This window comes from Nelumbo lutea, chromosome 5, assembly GCF_056320005.1.
Source record: "Nelumbo lutea isolate HS-2025 chromosome 5, American lotus-T2T, whole genome shotgun sequence".
NCBI lineage: Eukaryota > Viridiplantae > Streptophyta > Magnoliopsida > Proteales > Nelumbonaceae > Nelumbo > Nelumbo lutea.
In genome coordinates this window covers 32,580,255-32,606,364 of record NC_142688.1, presented here as the reverse complement: position 1 = coordinate 32,606,364, position 26,110 = coordinate 32,580,255, and the positions used below count along the sequence as shown (strand labels likewise).

At 38.1% G+C, this 26,110-nt stretch overlaps 1 protein-coding gene across 5 annotated transcripts in view; it reads right to left on the bottom strand.

Moving 5' to 3' along the window:
• LOC148851519 (protein GIGANTEA-like) overlaps positions 1-26,110 on the bottom strand; it is a 115,939-nt gene that overhangs the window by 54,747 nt on the left and 35,082 nt on the right. For all 5 annotated transcript variants that reach the window (XM_088946831.1, XM_088946829.1, XM_088946832.1 and 2 more), the window contains one exon: positions 15,562-15,620. In XM_088946831.1, coding sequence (XP_088802957.1) covers positions 15,562-15,620 — 59 coding nt within the window. The remainder of the gene's footprint in view (positions 1-15,561; positions 15,621-26,110) is intronic.

Below are 26,110 nucleotides of genomic sequence, written 5' to 3'. Positions count from 1 at the left end.
CAAAGAAGGAACTAGCAGCTTCTGAGCCTTGAGAGAGGAATGACCGAGTCTGCAGTGCCATTGGAGAGGAGTAAGAGATGACTGAAAAGCCACTGGGGGGCCACCACCATCAAGGTAATACAAACCACTTGCTTCATGCCCTCCACTAATCTTCTTCCCCGTCTTGAGATCCTGAAACACACAAGAAGAAGGATAGAAGGTTACAGAACAATTAAGAGACTTGGTTAATCTGCTAACAGACATAAGATTAAATGGGAACTTAGGAACATATAAAACAGATGCTAAAGACAAGGAGGAGAAATCAACATCACCAACACCACAAATAGGAGACGTAGAACCATTAGCAAGAGTAACTGACTGAGATGTGGAGGAGCGAGAAAGGGAAGAAAATACATCAAGAGTCCCAAACATATGGTCCGAGGCTCCGGAATCAATGATCCAGGGTGAGGCTTTGGAAGCTAAGCAAGCCATACCTGAATGGGCAAGTGTAATTGTGTTCTGCTGAGATGTTTGAAGGAACTGCTCATATACTACCCGTGGTACACTCACCATTTCCTGCCCGGAAGCACAAGCGGGTGTGGAGGGGGTTGGGGCAGTTTGCTGGCTTTCAGTACTCTTAGATGTAGCATGGTTAGCCCAAGTGTTGGGTGGACCACACAAATCATAGCAGAAATTAACTATGTGTCCCTCTAAGCCACAATGTGTACATTTTCTCTGAGCATTACTCCTTCCTCTTCCACGGCCTCCCCCTGACTCTCGGCCTCCAGTCCAGCCACTAGCCTGGTTAAACATGTGTCCACCACGGTTGCTTGGAGGGCCACTGCTGCCACCACCACTTCTACTTCCACGGCCACTCCCTTTAGTTACTACCAAACCAGATCTATCAGAAAAGGAAGAATGTTCCACCGGCTCAATGGATGTCCTTTTAAGACGGGCAAAAACTTCTTCAAGTGAAGGGAGAGCTGATCCCCCCAATATCTGTGCTCTGACAGGCTCATACTCAGCCTTCAAGCCCACAAGAAACCTAGTCACGTCAAACTGTTCACGTTGCTTTTGTTGGATCTGGACATCTGATGTTAGAGGGTGATACACATTTAGCTCATTGCGGATGTTCCTCAAACTTGCATAATACTCCTCTAAGCTTTGACTTCCTTGCTTCAAATTGAAGTACTCTTGGTATAACTGATACACCCTAGTTGTGTTGTCTTGTCCAGAGTACAACTTTTTTGCATGATCCTAGATCTCTTTGGCTGTATCTAGGAACATGAAGTTCACACTAATCTTTGGTTCCATGCTGTTCCAAAGCCATGTCATTAGAGGAAGGTTTCTCCTCCCTCACATGTTTTACTTTCCTCTTGGCCTTCAAGAACACCTCCACGGATTTTGCCCACGGTACATAGTTCTCACCATTCAACCTGATAGATGTCATTTGAACACTTATATAATCTGAAGAAAGCACGATGCTGGTTTTGTTGTCATTCCCATCTACGGGAGAGGCCATCTCCATTATTTCACCTTCAAGTATACAACACAACCACACACTCTTTCACACGGCTTATCTCACTTATAGCACCACCAACCCCAGCTTTAAATACACATTACACACCACACACTAAGGCTGAAATCACTCAGTCTTCACATCAAACACCTGGGCTGCACACTGCAAAACCATTCACCACCACACTAAGACTGAAATCACTCAGTCTTCACATCAAACACTTGGGCTGCACACTGCAGAACTGATTACACACAAGGTTTAGGACACAACCACCACCACCACCAATCTACTGCTGTTATGAACTTCAGCAGTCGACAACTCTTCTTTCAGCATACATATGAAGAGAAATGCAGAGGAATACAACTGAAATGCATATCAGTCACACCGAGCATCACCACAACCAACTTTTGAAGCAACAAGAAAACATTCACAGTCCCTTAATTGGACAAACAACAATAGTGTTCATACCTGTCCACATTCAGCCCTCTTCGATACTGAATAGAGGGTTTAGTAAACCACTTCAACAACCACCATAGCAACGACTGGAGGCATTCTCACCTCCAGACCCACAAAATGACAGCTCCTTTTCAGCCCCTTATCGAATCTCCACTCAGGTCAATCGAGAAAGAAGAAGACAACTGTGAAAGCTGGCGGCGAACCCAGAAAGAGAACAGCAGCAAGAAAGAAATAAGGATACAACCGTACAACTCTAATACCATGTGAATAAACCCTAGTTGATTCTAGGTCAAAGTAGAGAAGAATGAAGAAGAAAGAAAAGAGAAAGAAGGAGAAGAATGTTCGGCCAGACTAGAAGAGAGAATGTGAAAAAAATCACTCTCCTAGCCGACCCACTTGGATTTTATTCATAAACTTGGAGTTACAAGAAAGATAGTTTTGTCCCTCATATAAGATGGGACGCATAACTTAAACTCAGATACAATAGACCTTTCACTTCCAAGAAGATAAACCAGAATGACCAAAATACCCCTGACTCGAGCACTCTAACAACACCCAACAAGTATTTTATCCTTGGGACAAGGAACAATCTCCCAAGTTTGGTTCTTTATTAGAGCCTCCATCTCTTTATTCATAAATTCCTTCCAATGAGGGAACTACGTTGCCTCTATAATACTACGAGGGATGGAAACAAAAGAAATGTCAAAAATATAGGCACAATAGGAAGGTGAGAGAGCATTAGAACATGCCCTCTTTCCCTTTCAAATGACAATGGGAAGATCAAAGTCAAGATCAATAACAAAATTGTCAGGGGGTTCAAGATTATGTGAATTGAGGAGATGAGATTATGATGGGCATTTAGCTCCAAGAGCCACCCTCTTACAGAGCCTGATGAATAACTGTTGCTAGGACTGAGGCCGATACATAGGAGGAGGAGAAGAAGGAATAACATTGTTACAAGGATGAGAGGAAGGAGGAGGAGGTATAGGGACAAGAACATGAAGACAAAAGTCCTATCTTCACTTGCATTCTCCCCCCTGAAGAGAAGGACGTGATGATTGGAAAAAGGACTCCAGAAAGGTAACATCCTTAGAAACATCTCTCTTTTGAGAATGGGAGACAAAATAAATAAAAGAATATATAAGGTACAACAGGGACTATGATAGTACAATACATCAAAATTCTCAACAGGATCATCTCTGGTAAGCTTTGTGTTCCCTAGACACCGTCGAAGATGTAGCTAGCTAATGTTTTAATGAAAGGTTTCCATTCAATGAAGTTCCATGGTTTGAGAAGGAAAACAGTCCCAAAAGAATAAAAAAACTGATTAAAAGAAGGGGCAAAACAAAGGAGATAGCAGCAACAAGAAGAAGGGTTGTTTGTACATCATTGCTTCCTCTAATCCTTTCATTAAAAACGATTAATCACTAATTATCAAAAAATTACAAGTAAGTCCTTAGTGGGGCGGCTAGTTAATTAAAACAAGAGAAAACTAATGCTAATTATATAAAGTACAATTGTGGGCTATGGGACATTTGGCCCATCTTCTCTACACTCCCCCTCAAGCTGAGCATAGATGTTAATCATGCCCATCTTGCTTGTATCATGTTGTAGCTTCACCTTGGAGACTCCTTTGGTAAAAAATATCAACTAACTGTTCTTTCTCTAATGAGATTCTTGTCAACCTCAATATGCTTCATTCTATCATGTTGTACTATTGTGGGAAATGTTAATGGCAACATGATTGTCACAATACGACATTAGTGGTATGCCATACTCAACACCTAATTCCTCTATTAGGGATCGAAACCAAAGTAACTCAAACTTTATAAGCCATAGCTCTATACTTTGCCCCAGCTGAAGATCTAGCAACCACTGATTGTTTCTTGCTTCTCCAAGAAACAATATTGCCTGCTACCATACTACAGTATCCTGAAGTTGACCTCCTATCATCAATGTTGCCTGCCTAGTTAGCATCTATATAGGCCTCCAGTTTCATATGACCATGTTCAGTAAAAAAAATATCCTTCCCAAGAGTGCTCTTCAAGTAACATAAAATCCTCTTTTCCGCTGCCAATGTATCTCTGGGAGCATGCATGAATTGGCTAATGTAGCTAATAGCATATGCAATGTTAGGACGAGTCATACAAAGATATGGCAATTTCCCTAATAACCTTTGAAACACTCCCTTATCCTCCTCCATTAGAGGCAAAAAGCTTGTGACTCATATCAATACCACTGGTCTTGCACCCATTTTACTTGTTTCAGTGAGCAAGTCTAGCACATACTTGTGTTGAGAAATAAAGATTTCATCTTTAGACTGAACCACTTCAATGCCTAGGAAATACCTCAATTCCCCTAGGTATTTGATCTCAAACTCTACGTGAATGAAGGATTTAAGGTTATCAATCCCTATCACATCAATGCCAATCACTTGTCATCCACATAGACTATAAGGTATACCACCAATAAACCTCTCCTCTTCACAAAGAGGGTATGGTCAGACTGAGTCTGTATGTAACCAAATTTAACAAGAGCAGCCCTAAACCTTTCAAACCAGGCTCTAGGTGTCTGTTTGAGCCCATAGAGAGACTTCTTCAGCTTGCACAACTTACCCTCCATGTCTATGCCATACATCCCTGGTGGAAGAGACATATAAACCTCATGTAATTCTCCATTCAAGAAGGCATTTTTCACATCTAGCTAATAGAGGGGTCAATCTGAACGAGCTACCAAAGATAGTAGGACCCTCATAGAGGTCATCTTCGTAACAGGGGCAAAAGTTTCTAGGTAGTCGATCCCATAAGTCTGTGTGTAGCCTTTTGCAACCAATCGAGCTTCGTATCTCTCAATAAAGCCATCAACATGATATTTGATGGTGTACACCCATTTACAACCCATAAGATCCTTCCCTTCAGGCAAATCAACCACTTCCCATGTGCCATTCTTGTGTAGAGTCTCTATCTCGGTTCTTATAGTATCCCTCCATTCTGGAATAGAGAGAGCTTTTGATATAGACCCGGGTATAGGGCTAGAAGCAATAGAGGAAAGAAAGGAATAATATGAATGAGAAAGAAGGCCATAGGAAAGATGTTTAGGAATGCAATGTGCGGTACACTTTCGCTTACCTTTCCATATGGCAATAGGGACATCAAGGTTTGGGAAGGGAGGCTACAAGGGTGTGTGACCTCAGTACCTGTTGTCTCTTCAGCACTTGGAAGTGTAGGAGGCTCATATGGTGTAGAGGAAACAAACTACTCATTCCTGGCTTTTGCCTTTGGTACCACCAGTGAGTAGAAAGAAGACGAGGAGGCAATGGAAGAGAAACAAGAGTAGTGAAGGGATCCAGAGATGATTGTTCCCTCTTGGACTCAATAGAAGAAGACTCATGTGAAGAAGACTCAACAGGAACAGGAAGGGGGAGTGCAAGCAACTGTGACAAATACTCCCCCTGAGAACGATGCTCCCCTTGAAATGAACCATAGAAAGGAGTGGACTTGGCAAAAGTAACATCCATTGAGACATAATGAGTTCCACTACTAGGATCAAAACAGCAATAACCCTTCTATGTGGAGGCATAACCAAGAAAAATGCACTTATGGGCCTCCGGTTCAAATTTATGTCTTTGGGTACTAGAAATGTTTACATAACAAGTGCAGCCAAAGACACGAAGGAGAAGGAAACAAAGGTCCTTATTTGAATAAAGAAGATTAAAATGAGACTTAAAGCCCAAAACTCTGGATGACATACGATTGATTAGATATGTCGCAGTGAGAACAACATCCCCCCAAAACTTTGTAGGAACATGTGAGGCAAAAAAATGCTTCTTGCAATTTCAACTATGCGACGATTCTTCCTTTTAGCTACTCCATTTTGTTTCAGAGTACGAGTACAAGAGCTTTAGTGGATGACCCCAAAGTCAATGAGATAAGAGGTTAGATTTTTCTCAAAGTATTCTTTTGCATTATTAAACCTAAATATCTTGATTCTTCTATCAAACTGGGTAAGAACAAATTCATGTAATTGCCTTACAAGCTTGGAAATGAAAGCTGAACCACTGTAGTCGAAGTAGCAAAAAAGAGGAGAAGAAAAAGAGATGTTGGAATGTCGAACTGTCCTTGCCAGTCGACCATGCTATTATTTATATTTGAATGTAGTACAAGATGCAAGAAAGTACTGGAATGCCCCTGATTAGTGATGGGACACCCTGTTAACTTAAAACATTAAGCAGGCTTAGGCCCATTAACACAGGCCCAGTTATAGGATAACTTAAACTTAAGTATGGGCTAATAAGAACTCTTATCAGCTGAACACTCATACAAAGAGACATCATTCTAACATTCTAACACTCCCCCTCAAGCTAGGCATGGATATCAATCATGTTTAGCTTGCCAAGTATGTCCCTGAACTTTGTTGTTGCCAGTCCTTTAGTCAATACATCTACAATTTGCATCTCTGATGGAGTATAAGGCACACAGAGTTCTCTTGAAACAATTCTCTCTCTGACAAAGTGTCAATCAATTTCAATATGTTTTGTCTTGTCATACTGCACGGGGTTGTTGGCAATGTTGATAGGAGCTTTATTATCACAATACAGCCTGAGAGGACTCTCAGTCTTAATACCAAGCTCATTAAGAAGAGTTCTGAGCCATGAAAGTTCAGCAACCCCGTGTGCCATAGCTCGGTATTCTGCCTTTGCACTTGATCTAGCCACAACATTCTGCTTCTTACTACGCCATGTGACCAAGTTTCCCCCCAAGAATGTACAGTAACCTGAGGTTGATTTTCTGTCTCCAACAGACCTAGCCCAATCAGCATCAGTGTAGGCTTCAATTTCAAATCTGTTGTTTTCCTGAATAGAATTCATTTCCTTGGCCAAGTCTTCAAGTATCTGAGAATTCTTTCCACTGCTCTCATATGAGGGATCTTTGGTGAGTGCATGAATTGACTGACAACATGCACTACATAGGCAATGTCTGGCCGAGTAAGGGATAAGTATATCAGTTTTCCTACCAATTTTTGGTACCTCTCTTTATTACAGTATTCCTCACCCATTGATTCTTGTAGTCCATGGTTCGATTCTATTGAAATGTCTACTGGCCTACACCCCATCATACATGTTTCCTCTGGGAGATCTAGCACATATTTCTGTTGACATATGTAGATTCCTTCTCTTGATCTAGCAACTTCAATCCCAAGAAAATATCTCAAATTTCCTAGGTCTTTGATCTCAAATTCTGAAGCTAAGAACTCCTTCGTCCTCTTCATCTCTTCCACATCATTTCCAGTAATCACCATATCATCCACATAAACAATGAGAGCCGTAAATTTGTCATCCTATCTCCTTGTAAACAATGTATGATCTGCACTGCTCTGAGTGTACCCCACTTTCTTCATGGTCATACAAAGTCTCTCAAACCATGCCCGGGGAGACTGCTTCAAACCATATAATGCTTTCCTTAATTTACACACCTTCTTTCCAACATCATAGCCAGGAGAAGGTTCCATGAATACCTCTTCATGAAGATCACCATTTTGGAAAGCATTCTTCACATCCAATTGATGGAGATCCCAAGAGAAATTTGCTGCTAGTGACAGTAGAGCCCTGATTGCGTTGAGCTTTGCTACTGGAGCAAAGGTTTCCTTGTAGTCAAATCCTTCCTTTTGTGTAAATCCCTTTGCCACAAGTCTGGCCTTGTACCTCTCGATTGACACATCTTCCCTGTGCTTTATTGTGAATACCCACTTGCACCCAACAGTGCCTTTCCCCTCTGGTAGGTCCACCAATTCCCACGTTCTTGCTTTCATTAGGGCTTTCATCTCTTCATTCATGGCTTCTTTCCACCTTGGATCAGATGCCGCCTCAGAGTACCTAGAAGGGACACATACAGAGGAAAGAGCAGACACAAAGGAGTGATAGGCAGGAGATAAGTGTGAGTAAGAAACATAATCAACAATGGGATGCCGAGTGATACAAGAACGAACAGGCTTATGGAGAGCAATAAGATACAAATCCGAAGTGAGTGAGTCAGAATTACCTTGGATTGCAAAGACAGATTGATCTGAGTTCAACTGGTTGCAATCATGAGATTGATGGCCCTTTTTCCTTCTGTTGTATGTAAGTATCTCTTTCTCTTGCCTACTAGAACCTTCAGGAGCATCTGTTGCATCAGGAGAAGTAACTGGCACAGTTGGAGCCTCACTACGTTGATCCGGAAGGTCACAGCTAGGAGTAGTGGAAGGTGATGAAAGGGGAACAAAAAGGAAGGGAGAATGAGAATCCTCTTCCAACCCACAAGTCTCCCCCTGAAGAGGATTCTGGGAAGATTGGAAATAGGGTTGAGACTCAAAAAAGACAACATCTCTGGTGACATTTTTTCTTGGAGACAGGATCATAACACTTATACCCCTTTTGTGTAAGAGAGTACCCCAAAAATATTCCCTTCATAGCCTTGGGATCCAGCTTGGTTTTCTTTGGATCCTTCACATGTATGAAGCATGTACAGCCAAAAACCCGTGGAGGAAGAGGAAATTCTGGAAGAGTGGGACACAAAACAGAGAAAGGAGTCTTCATACCCAATACCTTAGATGGCATCCGATTTATCAGGTATGATGCGGTGAGTATAGCTTGAGACCAATATTGCTTGGGCACTTTGTGCTGGAAAAGTAGGGCTTGAGTTGTCTCCAATAGGTGCCTGTTCTTGCGCTCAACAACCCCATTTTGCTGAGGGATGTAAGCACATGATGATTGGTGTAACATGCCTGCATCTTCCATGAATGAGTTCATGGATCTTTCAAAGTACTCAGCTGCATTGTCCGACCGAAATTGCTTAATCTTCTTCTCAAATTGTGTTTTAATCATCTTGCAAAAAATCATGGTTATTTGTAGAACTTCATCACGTCCTTTTAACAGATAAATCCAAGTGCATCGAGAATAATGGTCAATAAAACTGATAAAGTAACGGAAGCCATCAATGGAAACAATGGGTGAAGGTCCCCAAACATCAGAATGAACCAAATCAAAAGGAGCTTGAATTTCATTACTAGAAATTGGATACATTGTTCTACATTGTTTTAACATTTGACACACATCACAAATTAAACTTTGACTTGGAATTCCCTTACATAATCATAGAAACAACATTGCTAAAGAAAGCTGAACCACTGTGGTCGAAGTAGCAGAAAAAAGGAGAAGAGATGCTGTAAGGTCGAACTGTCCTTGCCAATCGACCATGCTATTATTTATATTTGAATGTAGTACAAGATACAAGAAAGTACTGGAATGCCCCTGATTAGTGATGGGACACCCAGATAACTTAAAACATTAAACAAGCTTAGGCCCATTAACACAGGCCCAGTTACAGGATAACTTAAACTTAAGTATGGGCTAATAAGAACTCTTATCAGCCGAACACTCATACAAAGAGACATCATTCTAACATTCTAACAGGAAACTTTGTCATGAGATCTCATAAAAAATAACCAACTATACCAAGAAAAATTGTCAATGAACAAGATAAAATATCAATAACCACCCATAGAAGGCAAGTGGTATGGCCCCACACATTAGAGTGTACAATATGAAAAGGAAAAGTGGATCTCTTATTACTTAAAAGATAAATGCTTCTACAATGTTTTGATAACTTACATGACTCACAATGAAGACTAGACAAGTTAATTCCCTTAAACAACTCTGGGAATAAATGACTCAAAGCAAAAAAGGATAAATGACCCAAACAAAAATGACATAACATGACACGACTAAAAGATTTTGAAGAAGTAGACCCAAAAGCAATTCTTTCAGGCTATCCTTGGCTTTGTCCAAGAGTATCTATTAGATATATTCCATTCGCCTCATGGCCACTCCTAATTACTTTCTAAGACTTCAAGTCCTAGAAAACACAATAAGAAGGGAAGAAGGTTACACTACAGTTTAAAGATTTAGTTAAGATACTCACTGACATCAAATTAGCATGCAGTTTAGGGACATGAAGGATAAAAGTAAGGGAAAGGGAGTCTGTGGCCTTGATGACTCCCTTGCCAAAAATAGGGGCAAGAGAACCATCGGCTAGGATGATCTTATTATGGATAGAAAGTAAGATCTGAATATAGTAGAAATGTTGGTCATATGATCAGAAGCACCTAAATCAATAATCCAAGGGATCCTACGATTACCTAATATGGCTGCATGGTTGGTAGTAGCACGTATGCCTGAATAAGCAAATGTAGACAGCTGGATTTCCTGAAGAGTTGGAGGAGGTGGCTACATTCTCAAGGTGGCTGATCATCCTCCCATATTTCTTATACTCTGCCTCCATAACAGCTAACTGCTCACTAGCAGCTTTCTCATCTGTGGCACTAATGTCATTATATGACACTATGGCTGCATTGGCACTCCCAATCTTCCCATTTTCAACCTTCTTTTGAAAACAGAGTGGAATAAGGTTTGGACGTAGCTTCTAACATTTATCCTTTGTATGTCTTGGTTTCTTATAGTATGCACATATAACCTCCTTCTTCCCTGTACCACATATAGTCACCTTGGGTTTCAACCCCATATTAGCAAAATGGTCAACTGGACTAGTCCCTTGAACCTGAACCATCCTTTTGCTCTCCTCACTACCACCATGGCATAAGCCTGAGACAAAGATACATTGTCTTTAGCTAGGATGTTCTGTCTGATAATATCAAATTTTGGATTCAACTTTCTCAGGAATTCAAACACCATTCCTCTCAACTAAATTTCTATATGTTTTTGCATCATTTGTACTTTCCCAAACAACTGTTTCCATGAGATCTCTCTTGCCACAAGGATTTCAGCATTGAGAAGTAGACTGCTAAAGGTTTCTTCCCCTACCTTAGATTGTTCGTATCACTTCTCAACTTATAAGCCCTATCCACATTCAGTTTTTGTGAATAGGTTTCATCAATACTATCCCATATTTCCTTAGTAGAATTCATCCACAAATAGTGCTGACTAATTTGCGGTTGCATCGAATTCACCAACCACCCAATAACTGTATAATTCTCTTGCAACCATTTATCATACGACATGTTATCGTCCTATGGTGCTTTCTTGCTCCTGGAAATATATCTTCACTTTCCTCTACTATAAATAAGTATCTTTACTGATTGTGACCATGCTAGATAGTTAGTCCCATCAAGCTTGACTGTGGTCACAGCCAATAAAGAGTCTATAGGTGCTCCCAAAACCTATTAAGACTCTAAGCTCGTCTTATTTTCAATTCCAAGAGCATCCATCTTCCTCAAACAACTCCTAAAACAGTTTCAGATGACACATAAAGAAGACAGGAAATAACACCAAGTACCGACCTTCACATATCCCTAACAGCCAACTGCGTCTCACTCGGAACTCGAGAGAAATAGAAAAAAGGCAGTCGCTCCCTATAGGCTTCACAAAACTATGCAAAGCTTGGATCTTGGATTGATCTTCAAGGCAATCCAAAAGATCCCCTTCAGCCACTGAGAGCCAAGGTGAAGCTTCTTGTGGGACGCGCAATAAAAAACTCTCCAGTTGATTAGGGTTTTTGGGCAAAACCAAAAACTATTAAAAAGATGAGAAGAATATCACTTCTTTTTTTCCAAGAAACCACTACCAATTGAGCTGAATATCTTCTTCAATCAATCATTTGATTCAACTCTCCATACACACTATGTATGGAAACAAAAAAAAAAGGAAAGAAAAAGAGACCTGCTCTAATACCAAGAAGAAAAACAGTCCCAAAAGAATAAGAATACTGATTAAAAGAAGGGGGAAAACAGAGGAGATAGCAGCAGCAAGAAGAAGAAGAAGAAGAAGAAGAGATCGGTTGTGAGAAGGGTTGTTCGTACATCACTGCTTCCCCTAATCCTTTCATTAAAAATGATTAACCACTAATTATCAAAAAATTACAAGTAAGCCCTTAGTAGGGCGGCTAGTTAATTAAAACAAGAGAAAACTAATTCTAACAAGCCCATAAGAAAAGGCCCATTAACAGAACAGAACATAAAAAAAATATAAAGCACAGTTGTGGGCTATGGGACATTTGGCCCATCTTCTCTACAGTTTGCTTGCAAGTTGGGCATGATGGAAATATATGCTCAACTTAAAGGGGAGTATTGTAATGGGTGACAATATTAGTGGGCTGTTTCCTCTTTATGTTTTAGACATTTTTGCTACATTGGGCCCGAAGTTATTAGGCAAAATTAGCTTTTTTTTATGTGTTAAAGTATGCTTTCACTAATCAGGGGTAAATATGTTTTTTATGTGTTATTATCCTCATAATATAAATATTACTTTAGGACCGGCTGAGGACACACTTGCCACCCATCCATCTTCTCTCTTCTCTATTTTCTTTCTTTTGCTCTAATCACCATTGTAGGTCAGCAAACATATACAACTGGGTCTCTAGACCATTTTGTAACTCTATCCCCTCCCTCACTTCCCAAACCATTACTTCAGCTAATGGTACTAATCATCTCCGGTATAAGTGGTGTCTCTTTTGATTCTAATTTAACTTTACCTTCTGTATTATATGTTCCTAAATTTCTGTTTAGTCCCTTGTATGTTAGTAAACTTATTCAATCTCTAAATTGCTATGTCTCATTCTTCCCTTCTCATTGTGTGTTTAAGGATCTCAAGACAAGGAAGACGATTGGTAGCGGGCATGAATCTAGAGGATTGTACTACTAGATGGTGGCAGCTGACAAAGAGCTTTACGTATAACACTTTCACCTCTACAATGGCATTGTTGGTTGGGTCATCCATCTCTTCTTGTTCTCAAAAAGCTAGCTTATGGTTTAGTGCCTATTAGTGAATTACAATGTGAGTCATGCTAACTTAGAAAGCACATCAAGTATCCTTAGTTCCAAGGGAAAATAAAAGAGAATCAAGTCCTTTTGTTCTTGTTCACTTTGATGTTTGAGGTCTAAGTTGTATTGATCCATACAATGAATTTAAGCATTTTGTTACATTTATTGACGATTATTCTAGAAAGACATGGATTCATTTAATGAAATCCCATTCAAAATTGTTCAATATATTTCTTTCCTTTTGATTCCTAGGGTTTTATTCATCAATCTTCTTGTTCGCATACACCTCAACAAAATGGTGTAACTGAATGAAATAATAGACATTTACTTGATATTGCTTGTGTTTGGGCCCTTCCAATTCTGATGCTGGATCCTAAAATTTATGGGAGTGATGTTGTACTTATGTCTTGTTTCCTTATTAATTGTATGCCTCTGAGGTCCTTAATAGTGAATCTCCCTTTTCTCTCCTTTTTCCTTCTGTCTCTATTTCCTCTTCACCCTTATGTTTTTGGATGTGTTTGTTTTGTTCATAGGCTCGCCTTAGGCTAGATAAAGTTGATGCTTGAGCCCTTAAGTGAAATAGTCCTACTCTTCCTCTGTCCTTTGTTCTTCCTAATGTCTCCTTTCAAAACATTCCCTATTTTTCAGTCATTACATCACTCTTATCTCCACATCCTCTTCCTATTCCTACCATAGAGATTTCCCTACCAATTTCAACAATTGACGCATCTACATGACCATTCAAAGTGTACATGAAAGTACCATGCAGATTAATCTTACCTACAACTCCAACTTTTGTCAAGCCACCACAGATTTCACAATTGAAGGATCCTTTTGGTTTTGACTTAACCTATTTCCTTTCAAAAAGGTAAACGCTCTTGTACTGAACATCCTATCTCGTGTTATGTTTCTTTTGCTCATTTGTTTCTTTCCTATTGGAAGTTTGTGTCCCTTGTCTTTTTTGTATATGTCTCCAGCTCAGTTAAGGAAAATCTTGTGTCACTAAACTAGAAGCGGGCAATGGATGAGAAATTTTATGCTCGTCTCAAATCATACAAGGGATTTCACTCCTCTCCATCCTAGGAAGAAGGTAGTAGGTTGTCATTAGGTTTACACAGTGAAGCATTGGGCTGATGGTAGTGTGGAGAGGGATAAAGCACGATTGGGTGGCAAGTGGTTATACCCATACTTATGGTATAGGTTATTATGTAATTATTTCCTTGGCAGTTCATTATGAGTAGTTGTTATTTTAGTTAGATGTCAAGAATGCCTCCTCCGTGATGATTTTTAGGAGGAAGTGTATATGGAGCAATCACTGCAAGTTTGGTTTGGTCAATTTAGTAGTATGATACAACAGTTTGGACTGCAACAATGTAGTGTTGATCACATATTTTAAGACAAATTATATTGATTTTCCGAAAATTAAGGTATATATATATATATATACACACACACACACACACACACACACATTTTACTTCTTCCATCATTTTTCAATGGATGTTTCACACTTTTTATAAAACCATTAAAGTATTATTTCCTATGTTTAAATAACTTATTTATAATCATATCAACTTGTATTTATTATTATTAATATATTTTTTAATATTTACTTGAGTTTTCTAGTGGATCCAAAGTGTATCCCAATACGTCTCTTAAAATTGCCTTTTTGACACCTTGCATTTCCAATACTTGAACCTTGGATAGAATCCTACACCAATGTTGATTGAGCTAGATTGGTTGAGGATAGAAGATTGACCTTGGGTTATTGTACCTTTGTTGGCAGTAACATTGTTTCTTGGAGAAGCAAGAAATAATCTTCCATTGCCCAATTGAGTGTGGAGGCTAAGTATAGAGCCATGGACATAGATTTTGAGTTGCTTTGGCTAAGAATGCTTCTTACAAAATTGAGGATTGATTTTGTAGGCCTTATGAAGCTATTTTTTGACAATCAGGCTACAATAAACATAGCCAATAATCCTATTCGATATGAGAATACAAAGCATATAGAAGTTGATTGACACTTCATATGTGAAAAGGTTGCTGGGGGAGAGGTTTCTCTACTTGTAAAGTCAAGTGATCAATTGGCTGATTGTTAACCAGAATCTCTCAGTTGAAGTTGGAAGATAATTTGTGCAAGCTAGGGATGTACAACATTTTCACCTAGCTTGAGGGTGTTAATGTTTATGGTTATGGGCCTTTTTGTCCTTTTATGTTTTATACTAATCAAGGGTATTTATGTAATCTTCTACATTAGTATAAAACTTAATAAACTAAGCCATGATGGGATTAAGTGGACTTCTAACAAAACTATTTATTCTTCTCTAAATTCTATTCAATCACCATTTATGCTTACAACTTACAAGTAAATAAAGTAAAACTTGTAAGAACAATAGACACATACAACATCAACACCATTTTATACCATTCTATAGAGGTAGTCCTTAAATGTTCTTAAGCTTCTTATTTCTTACATACAAAATACTAGATTCCTTTCTTATAGCAACATCTCTAAACCCTATCTGCATGCAACACTATACATGATGTTAGAGACTGAGTAGGTATTCAACTCCACTCCATATAGAAATTATGAAATTAAGAAAATGGATGACACAATTAAATGTTAAATGCTTGAATATAATGTCCTACTATGCCCTAATTGATAATGCAAATACAATATTGCTGAAAAAAATAATATTCCATATTAGCACAATGAAGGTACCACTTAAGATATCAATGAGGACATATTAAATTACATCATTATGAACTAATGATAAAAGATGCTTTTCACTAACCAATAGTAGGTGGCTTGAGTTCTCCACCAGCTGCATATTTACCCATGACCCCACCACACCTATTAATAAACAAAAATGCTAATGAGACGTGACTATTAATATTTACCACCAAACTATACACTATTTGATAAAAATTAAAGTAAGATGAAAAGAGTAGATGGCTAGAAAGAAAAACTGATAATGAAAAAATTCTTGTTACAAGTCAACTATTTCAATAGAGAGATGCTTGAACATAGTATTAGTGTACATACCTCCTGTTGTCATGTTTACTTTGTTACTTTTCCCTTTTGTTATTTCATTGGCCAAGAGGGCATTCTAGTAATTATACATACATGGTTAATTTTCCTTTTGTTATTTCATTGACACCCTTTAGTTTGTACACTCTACTCCCCCATTCCACATTCTCCTTGGAAAGACCTTAGTATAGATTTGTGATAGGCCTCCCTAAAACTTATTGGGGAATGGTTCTATATATGTTGTGGTTGGTTGCTTCCCAAAATGGCTCATTTCATTCCTTACAGCAAGACATCTGATGTTGCATACATTACACAACTATTATTTAAATGTAGTATTCAGCAAGACATCCAAAATGAAATGAGTCATTTTCAGAAGCAACCAACCACAACATATATAGAACCATTCCCCCATAAGTTTTAAGGAGGCCTATCACAAATCTATACTAAGGTCTTTCCAAGGAGAATGTGGAATGGGGGAGTAGAGTGTACAAACTAAAGGGTGTCAATGAAATAACAAAAGGAAAATTAACCATGTATGTATAATTACAAGAATGCCCTCTTGGCCAATGAAATAACAAAAGGGAAAAGTAACAAAGTAAGCATGACAATAGAAGGTATGTACTCTATGCCAAAGTGGGTTGACTCCTTAAAACCTAAGCTCCAAATACTTGAAAATCTTAGTTGGAGTTGAGCTACAGTTCAAACAAGAGAGAAAGAACCAAAAAGACCTCTATAGAAACGGCTCCCCCTTCTTTTATAAGACTCAAAGATTTGTTGGAGAAGCCAATTAATATATTTACACATAAGCCCCTAGAATGTGTCCCTTTCACAAACAACTCCTTAAGAACAAAACTAACATCAAACAAAAGCCCAAAAGATAACTTTTGTTATAAAAAGACCCAAGAAACCGAAATCCAACAGATGTGCACCCAACTGTCCCTGACTAGTATCTGAATTATAAAAGTAACGAAAATGCCCTTGGATGCAAACTGTCAACAAAGCTACCCAAAAGCAACAATTTGGGGTCCTACTACGAAAAAACATACAAATACATAATACATTCACGTTTTCTCTTTTGTTTACTCCTTTTCTTTCTTTTTTTTTTGGCCTCATCAAAGATTAAGATAGTTTGAGAGATTTTAAGAAGACAGGAGATAGTTTGGGTTGGGTCCAACCCAAGTGAATTAGGTCATTAGGGTTGAGGGTTTGGTTTGGGGTTGACTAGGTAGGGTTGAAGGTTAGGGTGGAGTTCAAAAACTTGGGTTGGGCTTGGGTTGATCTCAACCCAACCTAACCTGGATAAATTGCCCCCTATTCTTGAATGCAGCTTCTTGTAAACACCTTTAGGTACACATTCAAGCCTAATTTTTATACTACCATGTCTCCATTAAAATTAACTAACCTGCATTGTAGGTCAGCATGAGACTTAGAGGCTCCATTGATGGTTGAAATCTTCCTTATAACCTCATCATGGATCTACTTGGTCTTGCTTTTGATGGCAAAGGAACTAGATCTATCAGCTTCTTAGGCTGAATTCCCATTTCTTTCTTGAAGGGACTGTAATCTGTACTCTAGTCCACAGAGCTATTATAGGCAAATTCATTTGTAGGCATTACCAAATCCCATTGTGTGACATGATCACTCACTAAACAACATAGTAAATCTCCCAAACTTCTATTTACAACTTATGTTTGCCCAATCGCCCTTTTTTTCACTAGATCCTAGAAAACGCAATGATTAGGGAAAAAGGTCATGGGACAGTTTTGATTTTTAGTAATGCTACTGTGAAGATATATCTTGATGTACACTATTAGAGTAGTCCTTGTTGTATAGTATCGTATTCTTATTATTTTATTTGTTCGTTTTATCTTTCAGCCCTGTAAGGGCATTTTTGTAACTGTACATATCTTTTATCTCTTTAATATAAAAGAGACTCTTTGGGGTGGGGGTCAACTATTCTTGACACCCCTAAATCTGTTTTCTTCTTGCTCTCAATTCAGTTCACATGGTATCAGAGCAGGTTGCCCTTTGATCCTCTTTCTCTATGATCCACCTTGTTTTTGTGACCTATTGAGAGCTTACATCTCTACTGAATGGTCCTAGACTGTTTTGATCTCTTCAGGAACCTCTTTTTTGTTTTCTGCACATCTAGAGAGAGAGATTTTATTGGATCACTCTCATTTGACATCTGTTTGCAGCAAGATTTGAAAGGAGTTGTTGCCTAGCCCTTCTCAACATATTCTAAAAGTTTTACGGAGATCCGTGAAGTTTTGAGAGAGATCTGGACCTTTCTTCTAGGCGGCTGCACCCAGACTTTCCTTTTCTATAGGGGTCGATTTGAGCTCGAGCTCGAGCTCGATTTTGAGAAAAATACTTTATAAAAATAAAAAATTATATAAAAATATTTTTATTTGATATTTAAAAGTTAAGGATTAAAATAATTAATAAATATAATATTTTTATTATATATTTATTATTTTTTATAATTTTATTATATATATTAAATATCAAATATATATATATATATATATATATATATATATATATTTGAGCCAGCTCGAACAGCTTGTGAAAAGCTCGGCTCGTTGCCACCCCTACGTTTCTGGACTGTGTTAAGTTTTCCTTTTCATTGGATCTTAAACAATCTCCAATGAAAGTAAGGGGTTTCTTTCTCAATTTTTTTACTCTCTTGGATTGATTACAGCTTATTTAGCTCATTTTTGGATCAAGTTTTACTTCAATTTAGTTCCTTTAAATTTCAGTCGAACCCTATTTTGTACTACTTTCTTGTTGTAATGGCTTCAGACAGAGGTGATATCATTCCTGTGAAGATGAATGGACAGAACTATGGGATGTGGAAGTTCCACTTTGACTTTTGTGTTGAAGGAAAGGGTTTAAAAGGATATCTAAATGGAATGGTCACCAAACCAACTGAGACCAAGGCCAAGGCTTTACAACAATGAAAGTTGGATAATGGTAAACTTGTTTCTTGGATTTTGAGTTCTATTGATAGAAGGATACAGGAGTATTATTCTGGTTTCTTGATTTATGGGCTGAATATGAGATTGTTCACATTGAACCCTTGGATCCAGTATAGTGTGTCAAATATCTTCAGAAGCACTTTAAGAAGAGAAAGGTGACTCGGTTCTTGATGAGACTTAGACCAGAATATGAGATAACTAGGTCCAACATTCTGAGTGGGGGAACACTTCCAGATATGGATTCTATTTTAGGGGAACTTCTGAGGGAATAGACTAGACTTCTCACTACAGCCGGGTTTGATGGGAAGATGACTAAAGTTGGGGCTGAAACAGCCTTTGTTGCTCATGGGGGTAAGAAGCCAACCTCCAAGGATTTCTCCAAAACCCAGTGCTATGAGTGTAAGGGTTTTGGACATATTGCATCTCACTATAAGAAGAATGTCTATACCTATTGCAAGCAACATGGTCGCATCATTCCAGACTGTCCAGTCCGACCAACTAAGGGCTCTTAGAAAAAGACTTAGCCCCGGGCCTACCAGGCAACAAATGGGCAAGCAACAGACATTGTATCCACCAAGGGTGAGTCTTCAATGAAAGGACAACAGGTGTCATGGATGAAGAAAGGGTTCGGCAACTGGTATCTTTTGCTATTTCCTCTACTTTCTCTGCTATTGGCTTGTTTGGTAAGTTTTTTGCATATTGTTCTTCCCCTTCACATGCTTGGATTATAAATTTAGGTGCCACCAACCATATGACAGGAGCCTACCTCAATCACCCAAACCCTTCCACTAAAACTCACCATAAACATATTATTACTGCTAATGGCGAAAAATTAGACATCATTGGTAGTAATGATCTGTCCCTTCAACTGTCACTAACCAGATCCTTCCCTCTCTCCAAAACCCTCTTAGTACCCAACCTTACTACTATACCGATTTCTGTTGGCCAGCTTGTTGATGAAGGAAATGTTCTTACCTTTTTCTCATGATGGTTGCTTGATATAGGACCGGTACACTGGGAAGGTGAAAGGGAAGGGGCATAGGCTGGGCCGTCTGTTTACACTAGAGTTCGAGAAATCTCAATCAGGGCATCCTCGGTTTTACTTAGTTCTTCTTTGTCTGATTCTCTATTGCCAACTTCATTCAAAACCATATCATATACAAATATGGAATTCCCTCTAAAATTATATCGGATAATTTCTCGTACTTTAAGTGCAAGGCTATTATAAAGTTAGGTGAGGAATATAAATTCCAGCATGCTAAATCTGTAGCTTATAACCCCTTATCAAATGGACAAGCAAAAGCTTTCAACAAAGTTCTTTGAAAAATACTTAAGAAGATAGTATCAAAGTACAAAAGAGATTGGCATGAATGCCTCCCTGAAGCACTTTAGACATATCGAACAACAATGCAGACAGCCACTACATGCATACCATATAGTTTGATATTTGGGGCAAGTTTTTCTTCCTCTAGAAGTTCAATTGGACTCTTTAAGGATTGCAACACAACCCATACATCCAAAAGAAAATGTAAAGATAAGGCTTGCTAAACATGAAGCTCTTGATGAAACGAGACTTATAGCTCAACAGACTTGAAGTCTACCAAAGCCCAAGTTGCAGGCACCTTTAATAAAAGGGTGAGATATCGATCATTTGTAGTGGGAGATTTACTGCTAATTGTCACAAAAGGCCTATCATAATCACAAGGAAGACTTCGGGAAAATTTGAACCCAAATGGGAGGGTCCATACATCATCACTAAAGTTTTCCAAAAGGGGGAATATGAGTTACCTAACCCTGAAGGCCAAACTAGATATCCTTGTGTGAATGGAAAATTCCTTAAGCATTTTTATGCTTAATTTTCTACTACCATGAAGATAAACTTCACCACCCACCGATGCCTCTTATGTGGTTAAACTAATGAGAGAGTCCACCAATCTCTCTTACATTGTTAAACTGTTGAGATAAGCCCAAGAAAAACATGGGCATAGGGCAAAAAAAGAAAAACAAAGCAAGCAAACCACCAATTGCTCTTATTTGGTTAAACTAATGAGTAAAACCACCATGTCTACATGTGGCTAAACTACTTGGGTAAACCACCAATGTTATTAGTACGTGGTAAAACTGCTAAAATACCCCACTAATCACTCTCATATGGTTAAACTATTGGAGCAACACATGAACTACATTGGCTTAATCCCAAATGGGCAAGGTTCAAAGACACATATCGGCCCATATCGACCGATACGTATCATTCTGGGACCCCTCCGATACGCCCCTATAGTGGCTGTATCGGGGGTTTGACCGGTTCAAGGGGTGGAGGAGCCCTGAACCGGTTTCAGAAAAAAAAAAGTAAAAAAAAAAAAAAACAGTATCGATTCGCCTAATACGCCCCTACTGGCGTATCGAGCGTATCGATATTTTGAACATTGCAAATGGGTACGCAGACAACCTATATTCAGGTCCAGCCACATCTTCATTAAACATACCTTTTTTTTCTTTAATTCTTTGTAGGTTCTATATGATGATCTACACTTTGAGATCACTAGAACCTTTTGTCTCGATTAATCTTTATAAATATTGGATCTTTAATCATCTATCTTGATAATTGTTTGAACCTTTGATTTTTTTAACCTTTATAGGTTCTATATGGTCTACTCTTGGAGATCATCAAAACCTATAATTGATTTGAATCATTTGCTTTAATCTTTATAGGTTCTGCATGATGAAACTTAGAGATCATCAGAACCTCTAATCTTGATTTTTTTATCTACTTTGATTTTTGTCAATGCTTGGTCAGTTCTATATAATGATCTATGCATTTAATCATCCATATTCTTAATCTTCAACCTTTATTTAAATGGATTTTTTAAATTAGAAAAAAAAACTTGATTTTGTGAGTCTTAATGATTATCTTCACGTGGAGATCATCAAAACCTTTATTTTTGATTGATTTGTTTAATCATCTTCAAATCTTTGTTCATCACAATTTGATTCTTGATATTGATAAAAAAATTGGTTCTAGATGGGTTCTATGTGATGATCTACACTTGAAGATCATCAGAACCTGTACTTGATCTTAATCATTTGTTTAAAAAGTCTTTTAAATCTTTGAGATTAATTTAATTCTTGATAGGTTCTATGCCTATATTATCAAAACTTTCAATCTTTGATTGATTTTAATCAATTATATTGCTAACTCTTCAAACATTGATTCTTGATTCTAATCTTTATGGGTTCTATATGATGATCTACACTTGGAGATCATTAGAACCTATAATTGATTTTAATCATTTGTTTCCATAATTCCTTAAGCCTTGATAGATTCTATATGATGATCAACAATTGGAGATCATTAGAACCTACAAGTGATTCTAATCGTTTATAGAATCTTGATAGATTCTAATCATTCCTTAAATCATCAGAGCCTTAATCTCGACCAATCTTTGAAATTCATTAATCTTGATAATTTTTATTAATATTTGATGCTAATCATCACTGGTTCTATATGATGATCTACACCTGGAGACCATTAGAACCACTCATCCCTAATCATCTATACCTTGATAATTATTTGGGTTCTTAATTATCAATGAGATCATCAAATCCATTAAAGACTTTTTGATCTTAAAGAATTTTTTATAAATCCTAATTTATAATCTTATTATCGTTAATCTGTTTTTTTTTTTCATCTTTAATGGTGATCTACACCTGGAGATCACTAAATTTCTTGAACTAAAATAGGGGTAACCCTAAACATTCTCAGGGAGAATAGGAATGTATGTAAAACAACCTCAAAGCACAATGTTAAAGATCAAATAAAGTCTCTCTCATCAGTGATAAAAAAAAAAAATCACAATTCTAAACATTAGATAAATAAATAAATTTTCAAGATTAGGGGAATATTAGAACTGAATCCTTTCAAAAAGAATCATACTAAATGATTTAAAGATTCAGCCTTTATTTCTCTTTCTGTTGACAGAAATCAAAAAAAAAAAAAAAGAGGCTGAATCATATTCAGCCTTTTCTTGTTGGCAGCAATAAAAAAAAAGGGGGCAAAATCATATTCAGCCTTTTTTTTTGTTAACAGTAGTAATAAAAAAGATCAAATCCTATTTAATAATTTCAGGATTTAGTCTCATTTTTTTTTTTTTGTTGACAGTAGTCAAGAAAAAAGATGAAATCTTATTTAATGGCTTCAGGATTCAGTATTTTTTTTTTTTTGTTGACAGTAATCAAGAAAAAAGATGAAATCCTATTTAATAGCTTCAGGATTCAGTCTTTTTTTTTTCTGTTAAGTAGTCAAGAAAAATGATGAAATCCTATTTAATGATTTCAGGATTCAGTCTTTTGTTGGTGACCGTAGTAAAAAAAGGGATGAAATTAAAAAAAAAAAACAATCCTATTTAATGATTTAATGACTCAGCTTTTTTTAATAGCAGTCAAAAAAGAAGAAGACAATCCTATTTAAATATTTGAGGATTCAGCAGTAGTAAAAACAAATAATAAAAGAAAAGAAAGATGCAATAAGCATATGTGGGGCCTGTTGAATAACTTGGGGCTAATGCCATTTCGTTGGCTAATATTTAATTTATCTGCAGGATTTCTAGCACTAAGAAATAAGTGCAGAGAAAAAAGAGAAGAAGATTGGAGTGGAGAGCATAAAAAAATGGAAGAAGAAGGCAGGGAATCTTGTTTTCTTCCTACACCCCTTCACTATGATACTCCTTGTGCTTCCCACATGAGATGGAAGACCATATTCTTTCTATTCCTCACTCCTTTCTTTCTTCCTTGTTTCATATTTAAATAAATGTAAGGAGATAACCATCTATAGTATTGTCTATGAAACTTGGCTAATTATGGTTCCTTACTTCATTTTGACCCTGAAAACCATTACCTTATGTGAGGGAGACAACCATCTACAGCCTTGTTCATGAAAGTTGGCTGATTATGGTTCCTCACAGCATGGCAATGCACATAACCACAATTTAAAGGCCATTTGCAGCCTAATTGATGAAATATGACTATTTACTTGTTATGTACAAAAAAATTGTTTATTTATTTGCTAGTTTTCTCTCAAACAAAGAGGGAATATATACCAGAATTTTCAAAGGAAATTTCTGTTGAAAAATGATAGTTTAGTCTAGTTGAAAAACAGCCCACTTGATGTATGGAACTGTTTGAGATTAGATGCAAACCAGAAAATGAACAAACAAGAGAGGAAGAGAAGAGAGAGCTGGCGGCAATGAGTGTTAGAGAGTAAGAGGTTCGAACATAACCCCTCTCTAACACTCTAAACATCTTATTAATAAGTTAATCTTTGACAAATTACAGAGAGGCCCTTGAGTGAGCAGGAAAATACAAAAAATAGAATATTACAGAGTATGGGCCCAGAATAAGGCCCACAACAGAGAGAAACATAACATAACCTGAAATGACAGTCTATGGGCCATTCGGCCCATCTTCTCTACACTCCCCCTCAAGCTGAGCATAGATGTTAATCATGCCCAGCTTGCCAGTGTCATGTTGAAGCCTTGCCTTGGAAATGCCCTTGGTGAGAAAATCTGCCAGTTGTCCTTCAGAAGTAATGAATGGAAGACACACTTCACCGGAGGAGACTCTTTCACGAATAAAGTGTCTATCAACCTCAATATGTTTGGTTCTATCATGTTGTACCGGGTTGTGAGCAATGTTGATGGCAGCCTGATTATCACAGTACAACATCATGGGTTTGTCATGATCTACCCCAAGTTCTTCCATTAAGGACCTTAGCCACAATAATTCCGAGACTCCATGTGCCATGGCTCTATATTCTGCTTCTGCGGAGGATCGAGCCACAACTGTTTGTTTCTTACTCCTCCAAGAGACAACATTACCAGCCACCAGACTGCAATACCCTGAAGTAGATCTTCTATCATCAATATTTCCAGCCCAATCAGCATCAGTATAGGCTTCGAGTTTCAGATGACCATGTTTGGCAAATAGAATTCCTTTTCCTGGAGAGCCTTTCAGATAGCACAAAATCCGTTCTGCTGCTGCCATATGGGTATCTCTAGGAGCATGCATGAACTGGCTAATGCAACTGACAACATACGCGATATCTGGCTTAATCATGCACAGGTACAAAAGCTTCCCAAGAAGTCTCTGAAAGACCCCTTTGTCTTCCAACAAAGTTCCATCCGAAGCTGAAAGTTTGTGACTCATATCAATAGGAGTTGCAGCTGGTCTTGCACCCAATTTTCCAGTTTCAGACAACAAATCAAGGACATATTTCCTCTGTGAAATAAGAATCCCATCCCTGGATCTGGCAACTTCTATGCCAAGGAAATATCTCAACTCCCCCAGATCCTTAATCTCAAATTCTGTACGGAGGAAAGACTTAAGGCCCAGAATGCCAGAGGCATCATCACCAGTCACTATAATGTCATCAACATACACAATGAGATACACTGCTAGAAACCCACTTTTCTTCACAAAAAGAGTATGATCTGACTGTGTCTGAACATAGCCAAATTTAACAAGTGCAGCTCTAAATCTCTCAAACCAGGCTCTAGGAGATTGTTTGAGGCCATAAAGAGATTTCTTCAGTTTACATACCTTTCCTTGCATATCTTTCCCATACATTCCTGGAGGAAGACACATGTAGACCTCCTCATGTAAGTCACCATTCAGAAATGCATTCTTTACATCTAACTGATAGAGAGGCCAATCAAAGTGAGCTGCCAGAGATAAAAGAACCCTCACAGATGTCATCTTAGCAACAGGGGCAAAAGTCTCCAGATAGTCAATCCCATATGTCTGTGTGTAGCCCTTTGCAACAAGTCTGGCCTTGTACCTCTCAACAGTCCCATCTGCCCTGTATTTAATGGTAAAAACCCACTTGCATCCAACTGGATCCTTCCCTTCAGGCAAATCCACCACCTCCCAAGTACCATTTTCATGTAGAGCATCCATTTCAGCCTGCATGGCATCTCTCCATTCTGGAATCCCAAGAGCTTCTGATACAGACCTAGGAATGGGGTTAGAAGCAACTGAAGAGAGGTAGGCACAATATGAAGGGGAGAGTAGGTCATAAGAAAGGTGTTTGGAAATGCAGTGTGCAGTACACTTCCGCTTGCCTTTCCTAACAGCAATGGGGACATCAAGATCTGGGAAGGGGGATTCCAAAGGAGCTGAAGCAATACCTGTTATCTCATCTGTGATTGGGAGAGTATGAGCCTCATCTGTTGTAAGGGAAACCACTTGCTCATTCCTGGATCTCTGCCTTTGATACACTTTGGGATTATGGGTAGGACGAGGAGGTAAAGAAATAGGAGCACTAGGACAAGAGGAATG